The 19947-nt window shown below is 37.4% G+C and overlaps 1 protein-coding gene and 1 long non-coding RNA gene across 5 annotated transcripts in view; one reads left to right on the top strand and one right to left on the bottom strand.

Moving 5' to 3' along the window:
• The window catches only part of LOC115224200 (probable serine/threonine-protein kinase nek3), a 143232-nt gene that overhangs the window by 84207 nt on the left and 39078 nt on the right, over window positions 1-19947 (bottom strand). For 3 of the 4 annotated variants that reach the window (XR_005003795.1, XM_029794964.2, XM_036513254.1), the window contains one exon: window positions 16951-17079. The exons of the other annotated variant lie outside the window; for it this stretch is intronic. Coding sequence is in view for 2 of the 3 variants with exons in the window: in XM_029794964.2 (XP_029650824.1) it covers window positions 16951-17079 (129 nt within the window). In the remaining variant the exon portion in view is untranslated. The remainder of the gene's footprint in view (window positions 1-16950; window positions 17080-19947) is intronic. 4 annotated transcript variants of the gene reach the window in all.
• LOC118767894 lies at window positions 13093-17620 on the top strand. The gene is made up of 2 exons (XR_005003803.1): window positions 13093-13358; window positions 16683-17620. It is a non-coding gene; the product is annotated as an uncharacterized LOC118767894 (long non-coding RNA).

Here is a 19947-nt window from a genome sequence, read left to right as displayed (position 1 = left end):
AAATCTAATTATGATTTTTATCTGAAATGAAACTAAATGTAAAAATTGGAGGATATTTTCATTTTATTTTACTTATCTTTTGAAACTGAAAGTGTTTCGCAAGAAATAATTATTTATAAGTGGATTTTTAAAGATATTGTGAATGATTATATATGTTGTGCAGGAAGATGAGATGATAGATACTAAAAGGAATGTTAAAACAGACAACTGGAGTATAATAACCTTTCTGATTATCTTCCGGCTCTCAAGATTCATTAGTGTGTGTGTGAGAGAGAGAGAGATGTAATGTATTTTGCATATATTTCAGTGACTAGTCTGCAGCAAATAGTCAGGATGTGACCAACATATCAAGATAGTTATGAAGTGTAAAACTAGCTTTGAAAAGGTCAGATATTTGACAATGATGCATGTTAACAGGACAATTTGAAAAGAAACATTTGGTCTTTAGAGTAAAGCAAGAGGTGATGTTTTCAGTAAATTACGTGAGAGACATAACAACGAATATTTATTTATAAGTTAAAACTAAAAAGAACTTTAACAATTAGTAGCATAATAATACAACTTAATGAAACATCAGTCAGTGGAGAAACCTCTAACTAGTACTTGACCTGTTAAAAATAGCAACCAAGTCTCTATATAATCTTAAATAAGGCAAGGGATAGATACACTTAAAAAGAGAAGACAGCAATGGTAGGAAAGGCTTTGATTATGGGCTTGCTTGATTAGAATTGACCCAGGGCTAAACATCAACAACAACAAACAATAAAACAGACAAATCTACATCAACAATAGTTCAGATTGAGAGACTCTGACATGGCAGTGTGATTAAGGAGCTCGCTTTGTGAGCATGAGGTTTTAGATTTAGCCCCAAAGCATGGCACCTGGGCAAGAATTTTCTATGAATCAGGGCCAACCAATGCCTTGTGAGTGAATTTTGGTGCTGATACTGATGAATATATATTTTTATATATTCTTATTTGTATGTGTGTGTGTGTGTGTGTGTGTGTGTGTGTGCGTGCGTGCGTGCGCGTGTGTATGTGTGTGTGTGTGTGTGCGCGTGTGTATGTGTGTGTGTGTGTGTGTGTGTATGTTCCCTTGTCTCATCATCAGGTGATATTTATAAATAAGTATCACTATCATATAAGTGATGTTCTTTGTTTCCGTTATACCATGAAAAACATGTCTGACTAAGGGGAAATATTACTTGCTTGGAAACAGGTGAGGGTTGGTGACAGGAAGGGCGTTCAGCCGTGCAAAAGCTATCTCAACAAATTCTATCTGACCCCTGCAAGCATAGGAATGTGGACATTAAAACAATGATGATGATGATGTGTGTGTGTGTCTTTACACCTGTGTTTGTTTTTCCCCACCACTATTTGACAATTGATGTAAGTTTGTCTACATTCTTGTAACTTAGCTGTTTGGTAAAAGAGACTGATAGAATAAGTAATGGGGTTAATTTGTTTGACTAAAAGTATTCGACTTCAAGTTGTTGTACCAGCATGGCCACAGCACAATTACTGAAAGAGGTAAAAGATAAAACATGAAAGTGCAAGCACCAAGGACGAAATAGCTGAATAAGTAACAGAACACTGATATGTCTTGAAACATGAACAACAACAACAACAGTAATAATACTAATACTAATACTAATGATACTAATGATAATAATGATAAGAATAAACAAACCTTGAAATACTAAAAGCAATTAAAGGCCTGTAATTATATAGCCCACCTCTACAATGCATTACATTAAAAATAAAATTAGCCGACAATAGCTGAAAGCTTCCATCACTCAATATCTTAAGTAAATATGGTAGATGAAATGTTATCAATGACAACAGAAACAAATACATCATTAATGTGCTGCATCATAATTTTTAGTTAATTTTTAGTTGCTACACTCAATGATACGTCAATAGGAAGACAAAAACGTTTGAGCAATATTATCTGAATAGTCTCATTCTTGTATGGAGCTTTCAATTTATTCTCTGCTTTTGTATCAAAGTTTATTTTTCACCTTTCTATAAATACATATATATATCATTGTCATCATCACCACTTAATGTCCATCTTTCATGCATTCATGGGCAGGATGGTTCACAGGAGCTGGCCAAGTAGAAAAACTACCCTAGGCTACTGTGTCTGTTTTGGCAGGGTTTTTTTTTTGCTGGATGCCCTTCCTAACACCAACCACTCTGCAGAGTGGACTCAGTGCTTTTTACATGGCACTAGCACATGTGAGGTTAGTTTTGGCAAGATTTTTATGGCTGGATACCCTTCCAAATGCCAACCACTTTACAGCGTGGACTGGATGCTTTTTACATGGCACCAGCACTGGTAGGGTCACCAAGTAACTTGCAAGACAAAGGAATAATGAGAGGGGCATTTGAGGATGGGAACTCGTGTCAGAGGATGAAAGGTTAGAGGGTGACAAAGAGACAGAGAGGCAGAAACCGGTGTCTTGTTATAACGGAGGAGGAATTGAAGGAGGTGATCCAGTATCAGATGAAAGGTTAGAGTGTGACAGAGAAATAAGGAGGAAGAAATAAGGGTCTTGCTATAGAGGAGGTACATAGTTACCCAGTGAGAGAGTGACCAAGAATGAGGGCAGAAATAGGTGTGCTGCTGTAGAGGAGATACGTGGCTACCCAGCCAGAAGGAAGAGTGAGGGAAGAAAGAGAGAGTAAGAGAGAAATGGTGAAGTGCCTGGGCATACTCACAAGGATCAGAGCATGGATGTGATGGTGGTGTAAAGAAAAGAGAGTTATGAAGGTTGTAATATGTGCAGTCAGGTATTGCCAAGAAGGTGCAAGTAGGGAGTGGGGATTGCAGTGACTGGCAAAAACCTGGGGTGAGGGCAAGAATGGGGATTGGAAGATGACCATAGTTTATGAAGAGGAAATGTGAGGAAGAGAAAGATGCTGTTTAGAAGAGGAGATGTAGTTCAGTTTCTCGGGGTAGGGTGTGTGAAAAGTTTGTTTTTACATATGGGTGGTACACAACTATTCTAACACTCAGTTTTGCTGACATGGGCAGGTTTTCTCTAGAACCTAATATTGTCAAACATCTCAGTCCATTGTCATTTCCTCCATGAGCCCCACCATCCCAAGATCAGTCCTCATCACTTCATCCCATGTCTTTCTGTTACTTCTGCTAAATATTAATAAAAATGTACATATAATCATATTTTGAGTTCTATTTCTCTTGTTTGCATCAACATACCTCTGTGTGTGTGTGTGTATATATATATATATATATATATATATATATATATATATATATACATATATGTATATATATATATATATATAAATATATATATACATATATGTATATATATCGTTTGTGAAACATTAGTCTGAAAAGGAAGCACACTCTAAGTTGAGATCTCAAACCTATTGGCTTAAGGCCATAAGCTAACAGGTTTAGGATTTGATGGTACACCATAAAGCTAAGCACTTTATGGAAGTGAAACCCAGGGTAATCCCATAAACTGGCCATATCTAATTATATATATATATACTACATTGTCTCATCCCATCAACACCACTTTCTAGTAACTGCTTGAACAGTAGCTCTCAAGAACCTCTTACCACTTACCCATATTATACTGTTGCTATTGTTACCATTTTTCTGCCATTATTTCATTTAATTTTGAAAATAACAAAAAATTTATTAAAATAATTATGCCATATTATTAAGCCAGTTGTTGGAACATAAATTCACATGGAATTTTGATGGAAGGTTTTTATTTAGATTTCTTTAAAACAGGCAATTTATATCATGGAACCAGGGTAGCAACAGGTGGGTTGGTACCAAAATGCTAAAACAAGAAATAGGTATCATGGAACAGAGGTAGTCTCTGGCAGGTTGGTATCAAAAGGGTTCCCCCTAAAGATTCCCTCATACTCTTCAGCAAATTCTGACTTGAACAACTTCATTTGTCCCTGTCATGCCAAATAAGAGTCATTCTCTCTTCTGAAGACATTTCTAGAGTATTGTAATTTCCTCTGTATGACTTTGACAACCAAACACGCAATATTTTGTACTCTGAGAGGCAGCAAGCTGGCAGAAACGTTAGCATGCTGGGTGAAATGTTTAGTGGTATTTCGTCTGTTTTTACACTCTGAGTTAAAATTCCGCCGAGGTCGACTTTGCCTTTCACCTTTCAAGGTCAATAAATTAAGTACCAGTTGTGTACTGGGGTCAATCTAATCGATTGGCCCTCTCCTGAAAAATTTTGAGCCTTGTGCCTAGAGTAGAAATGAATATTTTGTACTCTGTTCTAATACTAAAATAGTCTAAAATACATACACAAACATACACTAGATTACATCACACACACACACACACACACACACACACACACACACTGTATTGTAAAAGAAATAATTAAAAGTTGGTCACTGCTTATCATCAACCTGTTCTGTAATTAATTTCATGTATATAAGGTATTTGACACTGAATTTAGAGAGCAAAGAGAGAGAAGACCTGAAATTACAATAATCTAATTTCTGATATTTTGTCCTCATTAACTTTAATTCAAGACAATTTCCATAACAAGACAAAGAATGTTTACATACAATGGTTATTCAAATATGTTACCTGTGCAAGAGTAAACTTGATGGGATTTAAATTCACAACTGTAAGCTGTCTGACAGCTGATCATTGTACAATGTAGATCTGCCATCTACCTCGAAGCAATTTCCTCTTGTTTACATTTCACAAGTGAACTTCTGCCTAACCTTATTATTCCTTTGGATTACCCTACTTGGTGGGGTGCATAGCTTCAAAAATGTGGTTCAGACTTTTAAAAAGTTTTTCAGATATTTTGTTGAATAATAAACTCTAAGTAACAATAGGGTGAGGATGACAACTGCACCACCACCACCACCGTCATCGTCGTCGTTTTAGAGTCCTTTTTTCTATGTTTGAATGAGTCAGAATTTGTTGAGGCAGGTTTTCTACAGCCACATGCCCTTCTATCAGCAACCTCACCTGTTTCCACGTAAGATAATATTTATATATGGCCAGGCACTTTTTCACAGAAAACTGAAAATGAATGGTAATGCATGTATGATGGTGACACTTATTTGCAACTATAATAATAATAATAATAATTGTGGTTGATGAAAAAGGTAGCAAGTTAAGCAGTTGTGGTCGATGAAAAAGGTAGCAGTAGTAGCAATTGTCAGAGCCCTGGGAACAGTGAGCAAAAATCTCAAGAAGTACATGGAACAAATAAGGGCTGCCATAAGGATGGAGCACTTGCAGAAAACAGCACTGCTTGGAACCGCTCGAATACTCCGGAAGGTGCTTGAAAAATAAGAGGTGTTACCTTAGTTCACTGTTTGTGAACAGCAGACATTGTAGTATTTCTCCAGCATTAGAAGCTGTGCAAAGGCAATAATAATAATGATTACACAGCTTCCTAGTTTAATAATAATAATAATAATAATAATAATAATAATAATAATAATAATAATAATAACAATCCTTTCTGCTATAGGCACGAGGCCTGAAATTTGGGGAAGGTGGATAATCGATTACATTAACCCCAGTGTTTCACTGGTACTTAACTTATCAACTCAGAAAGGATGAAAGGCAGAGTCGACCTCAGTGGAATTTGAACTCGAAATGTATTATTATTATTATTATTATTATTATTATTATTAATAACAATAACAACAACAACAACAACAACAGCAGCAGCAGCAGCAGCAGCAGCAACAACAACAACAACAACAACAACAACAACAACAACAACAACAACAACAACAACAACAACAACAACAACAACAACAACAACAACAACAACAACAACAATACTAGCTGTGGAGAGTGAAAAATATTAGGGTGCCAAACAACTAGCTTGTAACTCAAATTACAAAATGAGAGTAACCCCCCCCCCCCTTTACCTCCATTTTGTCCTCCATATGTAAATAGTTTATGTCAATTTTTTGGAATCTATAAACTTATCTTTATCAGCTATTTTTTGTTTTTTGTTTTTACTTTTCCCCAATTTCTAATTGATTATGTTTAAAGTGTAGCCTACTTCTATCAGGAATCTATCAAAAAATTTATCAGGGCCTATCAGAATATTTTCAATTTCCATTTGCTTCTATTAAAACAGTAGCTCACTCCTGGGTCTATATATTACCTCAATCTTATTTTAGGTCATTCTTTTAATATTAACCGGAGTAATATTAAGTATCATGGAACATGTGTGAATACTGATTCCATTATACCCCAAACACGTGTATCCGCATGTGTACGGAATTTTGATCAAGTTTATATCCGTGTACATCTGTATGCTTCTGGTTTTATTTGTGTGAGTACCTAGATTTCAATGTGCGTGTATGTGTGTGTGTATAATGTTTATTACTATACACATACACACACACGAGTGACGTTGCTTTTATGTATGCATATATTTTTGTGTATAAGCCTTGCTATATAAGTGTGTGTGTGTGTGTGAGTTAATGTGTAAGCCTGTTTATTGATATTAATATATAGAGAGATGTGAAATGTTTGTTTTTGTATGTGTATATATATATATGTATAGAAGCTTCTATGTGTGTGCATGTGTCTGAGTGAATGAATAAGCTATATGCCAATGTTGTTTTGAGTGTGGCAAAATATTACATTTTAGTTTTTCTTTCTTTCCCCTGGGTGGGGTGGGGGGTGGAATGTAATCTATATATCTATTTCTTTATTACCCACAAGGGGCTAAACATAGAGGGGACAAACAAGGACAGACATAGGTATTATGTCGATTACATCGGCCCCAGTGCGTAACTGGTACTTAATTTATCAACCCCGAAAGGATGAAAGGCAAAGTCGACCTCGGCGGAATTTGAACTCACAACGTAACAGCAGACGAAGTAGCGCAAAGCATTTCGCCCGGTGTGCTAACGCTTCTGCTAGCTCGCCGCCTTAATCTATATATGTAATCTATATATCGATGCCACCAGCGTCTTACAAGGAGGAGCTTTTAGGTTTTTGCACTTAGTTTCATATTCATAACATAAAGTGGATGAAGTATGAAATGAAGCATATTTTCAGATGATCTGATTTCTTTATTAGTTGACTGTTGTGCAAGCTAAACCAGTAAATGGTTCTAACCACAAACATAAGTGAAATACTTGTAACAGATTTGAACCCTCATTCTCCTATAAAACAGGTCAAGCATTACTTTAATTTGACCATCTTGCTTCTACATTGTGTGTGTGTGTGCATGGTTATATGAATGTGTGTGTGAATTATTATTATCATTATTATTATCATTATTATTATTATTATTATTATTATCTGGTGAGCTAGCAGAATTGTTAGCATGCAAGACAAAATACCTAGCAAAACTCTGTTTGACTTTACATTCTGAGTTCAAATTCTGCTAAGGTTGACTATGTCTTTCATCCTTTTGGGGTTGACAAAATAAGTACCAGTTGAGCACTGGGGTCGATATAATTGGCAGGTCCCCTTCCTAAAATTTTAGGTCTTGAGCGCATACTAAAAAGAATTATTATTAATTATTACAGTGGATTATCAGAATCCTTAGAGTGTTGGTAAAAAAATGCCTTGCTATATTCCTTCCACTTCTTTACATTCAGAGTTCAAATCCCACCAAGGTGAACATTGCCTTTCATCCTTTCAGGGTTGATAGAATACGGTACAAGTCAAGTACTGAGGTGGATGACACTGACTAACCTTCTCCCCTAAAAATAGCTGGCTTTGTGCCAAAATCCCAAATCATTACTATTATGATTATTATTCTTATTGTGAATGTGTGTAGCCTAGTGGTCAGTGCATTGCATTCGGGATTGCTAGATCATGGGTTCAGTTCCTGAACTGGGCAGCACATTGTGTTCTTGGGCGAAACACTTCTTTCCACATTGTTTTGCAATCATTCTGGCGTCTGACGCATGGCACACTTGTGCACTTGTACAGGCAATGGTGATTTGATGGATGGAGTGAGCTAAGGTACAGCACATACATTCAATTTCTATAAACAAATCATTTGTGCAAGTCGTTCAGCAAAAAACTGAGCACTCATACGTCATCTTTGATGAGAGTTTCCATCATTGTTAGAATTATTATTATTATTATTAGGGTGGTGACCTGGCAGTATCATTAGCCTTTTGGATAAAATGCTGAGGCCAACTTTACCTGTCATTCTTTTTGGAATCAATAAAATAAAGTACCAGTAAAGTACTGGGTTGATGGAATCAACTTTCATCCTCCCCTCTACATGAGTTGCTGGTCTTGGGTCAATACTAGAAAGAATTATTATTATTATTATTATTATTATTATTATTATTATTATTTAGAAATCTTAGTTTTATTGCAATGCTTTCAGTACATTATTTACATTCGACGGATATTTGTCTTCATCTTGTTCGTTAACACAACATTTTGGCTGATATACCCTCCAGCCTTCATCAGGTGTCTTGGGGAAATTTTGAACCTTGGTTCTCATTCCTAAGGTATTTTTTGATGTTGTTGTTGTCGTTGTTGTTATTGTTGTTGTTATTATTATTCAGGTCACTGCCTGGAATCAAACTTGGAATCTTGGGCTTAGTAGGCCATGCTCTTAACCACCACGCCATATGCCTGTAGGCATATGTTTTCAGTGTTCTGTTAAGCAAAAGTTCTTGGCCTTAAGTATGAGCAGGCTTTTGTTTTGGTTTTGTATTTTCCACCATAATAAAACGGTCACACACCTAGTATTGCTATTTACTGTAAGTCCTAGAATTTAAGTTATGTATTTATTGCATATTTTCAAATTCTTCCCAATCATAATTTCTATAATAATACATCTCTTGTCCACCCCTCATTCTCTTCATTCATTTCTGCAATCCCACCCACACTCCCTACCATTCACTTTCTTGTACCTTCAGAGTGTATTGTTTTACCCCCTTGTTTCTCTTTCCAGTTCCAGCCCACTTACTCCCACCTACTCTTCTATAAAACGAGGAGCCATCTAGCTCCTCCATAGCAAGAAACCTATTCTGTTCTGGCCTTTTCTTTCATACTCTGACCTCTTTTCTCCTTGCATAAATCTAGCTCCCTCTCTACTGTAGCCCTTCACAATTGAACAGAACCTCAGTCATGCCAGTTATATGGTGACCTCGCTAGTGCTGGTGACACAAAGGAAAGCACTCAGTATTCTTTGTAAAGTGAGTGATGTTAGGAAGAGCATCCAGCCATAGAAACCATGTTTAGAGCTTGATGCTTGAAACCATTGGATCCATCCAACCATTGCCAGCATGGCAATGGGTCCAAAAAATGATGATGATGATGATGATGATGATGATGATGATGATGATGATGATGACGACGACGATGATGATGATGATGCTTTGGCACTAATTATTATAGAGATTTTTATTCCTGCGTTTCAAATCCCTTGTTCTAGTTATCTCTATTTCCAGATCTGTGTTTGACCCTGAGTGCCAATGAAAACAGTTTGGACTGTCTCTTCTGGAGGATTTTTGAAGTTGGGGACTATGGACAACTTGCAAAAGTCCTTGGCAAGGCAGTGCAACAGGAGAAAACTACCATGTCAGTTTGAGATGGAAATGCCAAAAGCCAAAATGTGTACAGCTGGCAGAGGGGGGGGGGGTAGATGAAATCATCCTGCATTCAGTGTCTATGCATTAGCAACTTGTGGATTTGTATGACACGGCTGCTGTTGCTTGGAGGAGGATCTAGTTATCAGCTGAGCCTATAGTGAAAATTGACATGCTACCTTCCTTTGGTACAGAAAGACAGCTGGTTTTCCTCTGCCTTATGGAACTAGCAAAAAGGTTTGTGTTGTGCACTCATCGAAAAGGTTTAAAGACATGTATTTCCCTCTCTGACTAAGCTTTCATCACCTTCTTTAAATATCTCTCAAAGAGAAAGCATGGAAGATGAATGTTAAATGACAACAATGATGATGATGATGATTTCTGCAGTCTTCCTATGCATTGGGTACCAGTCACTCTCAGCACATGGCACAGTTTTACTTTGTATTCATTATTTCTTCATGAAACATATTGTTGCTGCTGTTGTTGTTGTTGTTTTTTAGCCCTAGGTCATGTTTGATTGAGCAAAACTATGCTCAAAGTATTTCAATCACCCCATCTTTTTATATTTCAATAACTGTATGGTCCAATGTGCTCCTTTCTGTCTGCTATTTTTTTTTTTTTAATTTTTGATCTTGGAATGTGGAAGAGAAAGACTCAGAAAGACACAAATTGGTGACAAGTGATCTTCAGATGCTGAGCCTCATAGAGAAGATGACAAGTGACTGAGACAACTGACAATTTGCTGTGCTTGAGAAGATTTCTCCAGCTGAGAAAAAAAGAGGCCATAAAGGCATGTCCTTCATGTCCATGCCTCTTACTCCACATACAATCTGTCACCTGATGTACCTCTCCCCCCACAACCCATTTTCACCACCCACACATCCACCTTCCAACACCTCCTCCCTCCACTTTAGAAAAAGAAGGAAGGGGAATACACCACCTGTTGCATTCTCCTCCCCTCTAACTATGACTCTCCCTCACGAACCTACCTGTACACAATATTTGTTCCTGTCTAATCCCTTCCCCCACAACATTATTAATATCCCCCACCCCTGCCTGTGCCCACTCACTGCATTCCCTCTACCCTCCATCTCCCACTCTCCTTTCACAATCTTCTGAACTTACCCACCCACCTTCTCCAATCCCTGGTCCACTTCACTATGTACACCTCCCTCTAACTTAGCTGTATTCCCCATCACATCTTCACCTTGTCTCTCTCTCGTTTCCCACCTGAGGCAGCCATATTTCTTCTCTACTGCAAGATGCTCTCTTTCTGTTCCTCAATGCCCCACCCCACACTCCACTGCGTTGCCAGTTACTCAATGACCTTACTGCTGCTGCTGCTGCTGGTGCCACACAAAAAGCACCCCCCCCCCCGCCCAGCATGCTCTGTAAAGTGGTTGCTGTGAGGAAGGGCATCCATCATCTATAGAAACCCCACCAAAGCTTTCTGCTGTCTTCTGACTTGACACTTTTTATTACATTGCTCAACCCATGACAGCATGGAAAACAGATGGGAAATGATGATGATGATGATGTTGACAGTTGAGTATGATTTGAGTGAGATTTGGTTGCTGTTTCTAGCATGTCAAACGACCATATACAGGATCTCTGGCTCACTGGTAGTGACCTATAAAAGTACAACTATCCCCATTCTAATGTTACATGTGTGTGTGTGTGTGTGTGTGAGTGCGTGCGTGTGTGTGTGTGTGCATGCATGTGTGTATCTGCATGTACGTATGTGTATGAGCATGTTTTGTTACTGTCAGTGTTCCGTGCAGCTTCATGGTAACAAACATGCTTCATGATTCTCTGCTCTGGTATGCTCAGCTGCATATTCGGGGTAGGGCCGGGGGGGGGGGGGGGTGTACCTGAATGCTTACTGGGTGGCTAAGTAAGAAGGTAGATGGGGGAGTAGGTAGGTATTTACATATGTAGGTAGGTAGGTATAGGCATGCATATGGACAAATGAACAGACAGACAGGCAGGTAGGCAGGCAGACAGACAGGGTTGGTAGACATAGCACAAGTACAGTTGGGTCAGTGGGTCTAGGGTTTAAATTGCTCTGTAGGCAAATAGGTAGGTATGTAAACAATTGTGTTGGTAGTTGACTAGATAACTGATAGGATGAGTGGGGATGGGGGACACATGGAAGGTCTAGATAGGTACAAGCAGCCTCCCACCTCCACATTATGAGAACTGGGAAGGAGCTATGTGGGGAGATAAATAAGTAGTTGTGGTTGTTTAGCTCATGGTGAGGTCTGGATAAGTAGCAGGCCTATAATCAAAACTATTCCAACCATGACCATTCCCCCTCTGTTTCAGTTGGTGCATCAATGACTATGTTTTCCCAGATGTCTTTTTTTTTTTGAGAATACTGTAGGTGTATGATTTGAGGGAGATTTGGCTGCTATTTTCAACAAGTCTCCCTCATTCGCCCCATAGGTAATTGGTGTAGTAGGAAGAACTAAATAGCAATGTATGATAATCATAGATTAGATTAGGATAGGTTGTAACTGTTGTTTAGTGTCAGGGAAACCCCATACAAGCCATGATTCTCATCCCCTGTCTTTTCAGGGATATCTGCTACTTTCTAAGATGATAGGGTCAGGCAAATCAATGCACTGGGTCCTCTGATATTTGACAGTAAGCTACAACATATATAGTATAGAATTGGGTCCCTAGACCCATAAAACCCCCAACGGGCAACTGCCTAGTGTGTCCATGTTGTAAGATGGCACTGGGTTGGGTATGATTAGAGCCAGAGAGACTTGACTGTTATTTCTAGCAGATTGTGTAACCACATAGAGTTAAGGGATAAAAAATTTTCATCCACCCTCAAATTTGAAACTATTCACTGATGAAGTCTAAAAATCCACGAGAAAAAGATTTTAGCCTCAAGACCAAACTAGGAATTTAATTTAACATGCTGATAGAATTTATAGAATTAAAGACTCATTGTTTTCAAAACAGAGACACACCTTCACATGTTTTTATGCATTTACAATTTGCCCCCAAGTAGTAAAAAGCTTCCCTACCCCCTTGTACTCTTGTGGATAGGTAGAATGGGTTGCAGTAGTAGTATTTCATAACAGCTTAGTTTCCTTGGTTAGCAGACTGGCTGCTAGCTGGCTGATGGTGGTAATGGGATGAAAGTGAAGAGGAAAAAGTTGAAGCTTTTGTTTAAGGAGAGTGAAATAGACAAAGAGAGAGAGGAAGAGAGAGAGAGGAGAGAGAGAGAGAGGGAGGAAGAGAGAGAAAACTATTGTGGTTTCATAGACACAGGCTGGTGGCAACATTGTACCACTCAGACACAGCTGGCAGTACATGTGAGTGGAACTTGAAAGAGTGTGGTGGTGATGGTGGTGGTGGTGGTTGGTAGTGGTAGTGTTGTTGTTGGTGGTGGTTGGTGGTGGTGGTGGTTGGCAGTGGTATGGAAGTGGGGATGGTGGCGGTGGTGGTAGTGTTGGTGGTAGTGGTGGTGGTGGTGATGGCAATGAAGATAATGATGGTGGTGGTGGTGGTGAGTAACATTAATCCTGAGCTCAAAGGAATGTTTTGGGAGGAAATGTAAACAGCTGAAAAGTAGGTTTCAGGAGATAGAGAAGTTTAAAAGTGAAAAGAAAACTGGGAAGGGTGAGTTTGTTTATAGTAAATAGTTTTCACCCTTTTGTAACCATCAATACTAAAATGCATTTCTAACGAACTACACAGAGTGAACTACACAGAGCGTTTAGGTTTTAATTAATTTTGAAAATAATCAAGAATTTGTAGGGATTAAGTGTAAGTAATTTTTTCACTAAACTGGTATTGATGCAAAGGGGAGTAAAAAAGGGCATGTAATTGATGAGATAGTGAATGGTGATGAAAGGACTTTGACAAACCTGAATGATTGGTTGATTGATTGGTTAGTTGGTTGGTTGGTTGGTTGGTTGATTGATTAAGCAAACAGTTGATTAGTTTATTGGTTAAATGGTTTAATCAATTGAGCAATAAAAAAAAAGAAGTGAAAAAGAACCAGTGCATGTGTTTATTATTGGCGTAATGACTCTCCTGAGACACAACAGATTATGTTTCAACACACGAGTTCACATCAAGAATCTTGCCAAACAAAAAACGTTTATGCCTTTATGCTCTCAGGTTATATTGAAGAATTTGATTAAAAGATGAATGCTTTAAAATCAAAAGTTTTAAGTATTTTTCGGCATACAAGCTGAATTTTTCAGACCAAAATTTATAGCCCAAAAAGGAAGGTTGATTTACACATCAAAACAGCTTTAGTAAACCAAAAATTTCATGTGAAATGCAACAGGATTTAGGAAGATAGTGATGATGTTTGACTGGATTCACATGTTAACACTACATACTATGTTGATTTGTATGTCAGAAAATAGAGTATGAGAGGGACAACTTCAGACATGTTGGCATGAAAAAGCTAAAGAGGGAACATAAAGTCTGTTGAAGTATAAGAGAAGTAATAATCGATCCTGATTTGGGTGCAGGTCCAGCAGCTTTGAGGCGAGTTGGGTAGTTGCTAATCTTGACCTCAGTACTTGACTGATGCTTTATTTTTCAATCACAAACTGACCTGATGTAGAACTGATACAAACTCATTTAGATTCACTGCAAAAATTACCAAAAGGATTCAGTATTTACTTTCTTCAAATATTTTCTTTTACTTGTTTCAGTAATTGGACTGGGGCCATGCTAGAGCACCACCTTGAGGAATTTTGGTCAAACAATTCAATCCCAGTACTTAAGTCTTTTATTCTATCTGTCCTTATTGCTGAACCACTTAGCTACAAGGATGTAAACAAACCAACAGCTGATGTCAAGCAGTAGAGAGCAGAGGGAACAAACACAGATACGAAGAGAGAGAGAGAGAGAGACACACACACACACAGTTTCCATCTACCAGATTTATTCACAAGGCATTGGTTGGCCAGGGGCTACAGTAGAACACTTGCCCAAGGTGTCGTGTAGTGGGACTGAACCCAAAACCACATGGTTAGGAAACAAGCTTCTTAACTACACAGTCATGCCTGCACCTATATGATCATTTTTTTTTATATCTTGTCTTCAAGAGTTAAAACTGATAAAAATTCAAAATTAATAAGCTAAGTAGTACTCTGAAGTTGTTTTAGCCATAAACTTCTATCATAAGCACTAAAGTGTCTTATATATTGCCTAAGTTATTAAGTTACATCTTATTAGGTTAAAAGAAGAAAACTGAATTGAATAAAAAGGTTCAGCAATTTTGGTTTCTAATATGAGAGTAAAATTTAGAAATGTAATTGTTAAAGATATAATAGAGTATATTTGGCAGTGAGGTTAAGAAGCTTGCTTTCCAACCATGTTGTCCTAAGTTCAGTCCCACTCTGCAGCATATTGGGCAAGTGTCTTCTATTATAGTCCTGGGCTGACCAAAGCCTTGTGAGTGGATTTGGTAGACAGAAACTGAAAGAAATCCTTGTGTGTGTGTGTGTGTGTGTGTGTGTGTGTGTGTGTGTGTGTGCCCTTATTGCGACATCATGTGATGATTGTAAGTATTACCATCACACAATTGATATTGTTTGTTTCCAGTTTTTCTATGAAAAACATGCCTGGCCATGTGGAAATACCTGGTTTGAATAGAATGAACTCTGATAAAGACACCTAAGATAGTGGCATATATACCACCACCACCACCCATATTCACTTGGTGCAATCCTCTACATTTCCCCTCTGTATTAAACATATGGAGCAATCCTTCCTTTTCTCTGTCTCCAAAATTGCAACTCTCAAAAACTCTTTTCCTGCAGATGTTTACCCTACAAACATTGGATTTGTAGAATTGATTTTATTGACTTTACCTTTCTGGAATAGCTATAGACAATTGCTGTACTTGACTGAAATCTATATATATAAAACTGTAGTTGTGTGAGTGTCTGTCCCCTTCGATTTAGATTCCTAACTACTCCCACATTTTGCAGTGCAGTTTAACCAAATTCGGGTATCTTATAGTCATGATTCATATCGAGCCCGTCTGGGTATTAGCGCGCGTCTACAATGAGTCTACGATTTTAAAAATAATTTAACATCATTTTTTATTCCATTTTAATGCATATTTTTTCGTGTGTCGATGGCGGTGGAGTTGGCGTCCACGCTCACACCTGCACCTGTGTTGCTTCTCCCCCTTCTTCCCTCCCTCGTGAAGCTGTGGGGAAGGGAGTGTAAGGAAATCAACGTCGTAATGCATTGTCAAGGAGACCAGCGTTCTTTTAGAACAACGACTTCATGGCTTGAAGTCGCCAAAACAGAAATCGCTAAAAAAGCTGAAACAGATCCACAAAAACAGCAATTACCGCCACACAGGGCAGGTTTCCTCTGCAAACAATTTGCACAACCGAATGTTTTAGTTGTTGCACAAATCTTTATATATAAAAGTAAGGTTGTGTGTCTGTCTCCTACGATTTAGATTCCTAACTACTCCCACATTTTGCGGTGCAGTGTAACCAAAACCGGGTATCTTATAGTCGTGATTCATATCGAGCCCTTCTGGGTAGTAGCGCACATCTACAATGAGTCTACGATTTAAAAAAAAATTTACCATCATTTTTTATTCCATTTTAATGCATTTTTCGCTATTATATAAGGGAAGTAACTCTCTAAAAATGTCTACGATGAGTCAACGATTTAAAAAAAAAATTACAATCATTTTTTATTCCATTTTTAATGCATTTTTTGCTATTTTTTTGCTATAACTCACTAAAAATGCTTATATAGTTATTTCCCTTACAAACCCGAGCAATGCCGGGCGATACTGCTTGTAAATAATAAAATAAGATGTCCTTGCTTGACTGCAGTGGATAAGATTTGGAGCCAAAGGCAATGAATTACTTTGTTGTATACATACATCATAAGGAATTCCTTATGGCACAAATACAGTTGACATAAAATACCTTGTTCCCTCAAAACCATTGCTATTATAAAAAATACCATTTATAATTTGTTTCACTCCTTATCTTGACAATAGAAAGACAGTATTTAAAGCAATCTCATATAAACTACATGTAGTAGTAAAATAAGCATTTAAGCATTAAAAAATGTTGCATTTTTTCCTACTAGGTCAACAATTGAATTTTTCCAGCCCCAAAGTCTGCACTGAGCAACCAATGATAAAATAATGAAATAGTCAATATAAAAGAAGCTCATTGACTAAATTACCATTGATTAAGGAAAAGGGAGAGTAAAAAAATATTCTTTGATATTAGTCATCCATAGTACTTAGTGTAAAGTGTGTAAGCATGAGCTTAAGGGTGCATGCACATGTGGGTTTTGTGATGTACCTGATCACCTATGGTCAATAAAAAAATAATAATAATAATTGACTTACCATGAGCTGATATATTGACATCAGCATTTTTTTCTAGAAGGCATTTCAAAGCTTCCAGCTGATTATAGTGAATAGCATACATCAATGGAGTCCTGCCCAAACAGTCAGTTTCATTCACTAAAGTTGGATCTAAAAATACAAAAAGGTTAAGCTGTTATTGTAACAGAACAGAACACCCAGAATTAAACAGTGGTCAGGAATGAAATACTACATAAGTTTGTAATTAGTAGAAGCGGGTATGAAAAGAAAAAGAAAGAAAGAAAAAGCCATGAAACAGTACTTCTAAAATAAACCATACCCTGAACTCTTTAATGTTGTTAGTTGAAACCTAACTGAGATATATAACTAAAGTGTTGACATGCTGACTCAAGACAATATTTACCACCACAACCATCATCATCATCATCATCATCATCATCATCACCACTAAACGTTTGTTTTCCAAGCTACTGAGGGTTGGATAGTTTGACAGGAACTGGGGCAATGTTGAGCTCCAATGTCAGCTTCAGCATGGTTTTTTTCCTTTTTTTTTTACGGCTAGTTGCCTTTCTTAATACCATCCACTTTACAGAGTGTATTGGTTGCTTTTTTGTCATGCCACCAGCACTAAAAATCCATTAGTCAAAAATGACAGGCACTCATATATTAGTTAATAAAGTATGTTGTTGTTGTTGTTGTTATTGTTATTATTATTATTATTATTATTATTATTGAAAGGTGGTGAGCTGGCGAAATTGTTAGCACGAAATTGCTAGCATGCTTAGTGGTATTTTGTCTGTCACCACATTCTGAGTTCAAATTCCGCCGAGGTCAACTTTACCTTTCTCCCTTTTGGGGGTCAATAAAATAAGTACCAGTGAAACACTGGGGTCGATGTAATTGACTATCCCCCTCCCCCAAATTTCAGGCCTTTTACCTTTTGTAGAAAGGATCATCATCATCAGAATTCATATTTTTCCGTGACTGCAGAATAAATGATAACCAGATGGGGCAATGTCCGGCGAATATGGTGGGTGGAGCATTGTTTCCCAATCAAAACTACTCCAGTGTTTGGAATGTCATCCTCACTGTATGTGGTCAAGCATTATCCTGATGGAAGAACAGCTTTGGTCTTGAAACCAAAGATGGTCATTTTTCTTCTAGTGCTGACTTAAGCCACTCAAGCTCCCCACACTAGATCTCCTTTGTTATTGTTTGGTTTGGGTTAAAAATTTCAAAGTGGACTAAACCTTTTAAACCCCACCACATAGATAACAACACCTTACATGGGTGAAGACCTTCTTTAGCCTGGGGTGCTGGTGTTTCCTTTTTCCCTACTCACTGTCTTCAGTGCTTGACATTTTTATAGAGAACCTATTTCTTGTCACCAGTCACTATTCAGTGCCAAAAAGGTTCATTTGTGAGATGCAACAGCAAAGAAGAGCACATATTCACTCTGCATGCAATTAGACTCAGAAAGTTTGTGAGGAACCCACTGACCCAATTTGCTGACTTTTCTGATGGCATGCAGGTGTTGATGAATGGTTGAATGACCAAATCCAAGCTTCTCTGTTAGTTCCTCAACAGTTACGATGGGATTTTGCTCCACCAGGGTTTGTAGGATGCCCTCGTCATGCTTTACAGATCTTCCAAGATGAGGCTCATCTTCTAGGCTGTAGTTTCCAGCTTGGAATTTCTGGAATCACCATTGACACTAGCTTACACATATTGTCCGATCTCCATATACTGCATTAAATATTCCTTGCATTTTCCATTGTGTTGTTGCTTTTATTGAACTCATAAAACAAAATATGCCAAATATGCTCCTTTGTCATTTCCACTGTAGCTTTGAAAAAATAACTGTTAAAATCAAACTGCATTCATCAAAACTTGCATTAAGAATAAGGACAAGGTAAAATTACTACCTGCTTTTACAGCAATTTGTTGCAGGCAATTTATCCCATCACTATCTGACTTTTAGTTGATGCAGTTAAAAAAAAACACATTATTTAGGTGACCCAATATATTAAGCTAATTCCTTACAGCATTAGTAAGTAACAGTGAAGGATATAATTCCACCGATGAAACAAAAGAAAGAAAAAAAAATGATTGGATTTGTTTCTCTTTCTTTCTTGCCCAATCAATATTTTTGTTAGGTAACCCTTAATATTTTTCTTAATAACCACATTTTGCATGATTGTATTTAAACACTAGAAATAATCAAACCCACCCTTTTTTTTGCTGTGGGTGTGTCTGTTAATGAAATTTGTCACCAGTACCTGTCTGTAATTACATATAAGTTATTGCTTTGTTCAGAATATTTTTATAATATAGCAGACAAATATGATTGTATTTGTACGTAGGAATATTTCAATGTTTCATCTAAGCCCTTCCTAAAAGGGCACTGACCTCTTATCAGAGATTCATAGGGGGTTATGACATGACTCTGTTTTATTGATGTGAAGCAGGTGTCAAATCTACTCCTGTATAGCACTGGAAGCACATCACCATTAAAAGAGGGTAGGTAAGAAACATCATGAGTGCTTTGCATTTTGTGGAAGTATTAATGTTTTATCATTCAAGGGAAATAGGTTTGCATTAAACAAATTTAACAGTTCAATGATGTTTGCTAACCCCTGCTGATAAAAGGCACTTATGTTGAAGATTGTTGACAATGTTGTAAGGAATAATTTTCCTATTGTTCACTCTACTTGAAAAGCATGTCTGCCATCTGTGTTGCATACATTACCACAATTACATGAATGCTTTCTTTGTGCATATATGTATTTTTTTTTCTTGGATCTAATTGGCAGTTTACAGCCAAGTTTTGGTGTCATCAAAAAGTGCAATAACCACTTGACAGGGTTGTTTTCAGTCTTAAAAGTAAGTTTCATGGTAATTGATTATAAATAAACCCATGGGAAAACATTTATTGATCCAAACACATTACAGTAGTAATTGATGGATAAAGGATTATCCCAAGATAAGTATTTCATTAGACACTCTGGACAAACCAAA

Source organism: Octopus sinensis, linkage group LG25 (genome assembly GCF_006345805.1).
Source record: "Octopus sinensis linkage group LG25, ASM634580v1, whole genome shotgun sequence".
NCBI classification, from domain to species: Eukaryota; Metazoa; Mollusca; class Cephalopoda; order Octopoda; family Octopodidae; genus Octopus; species Octopus sinensis.
Note: the sequence above shows the minus strand (reverse complement) of the source record. Positions and strands in the feature narration are given on the sequence as shown.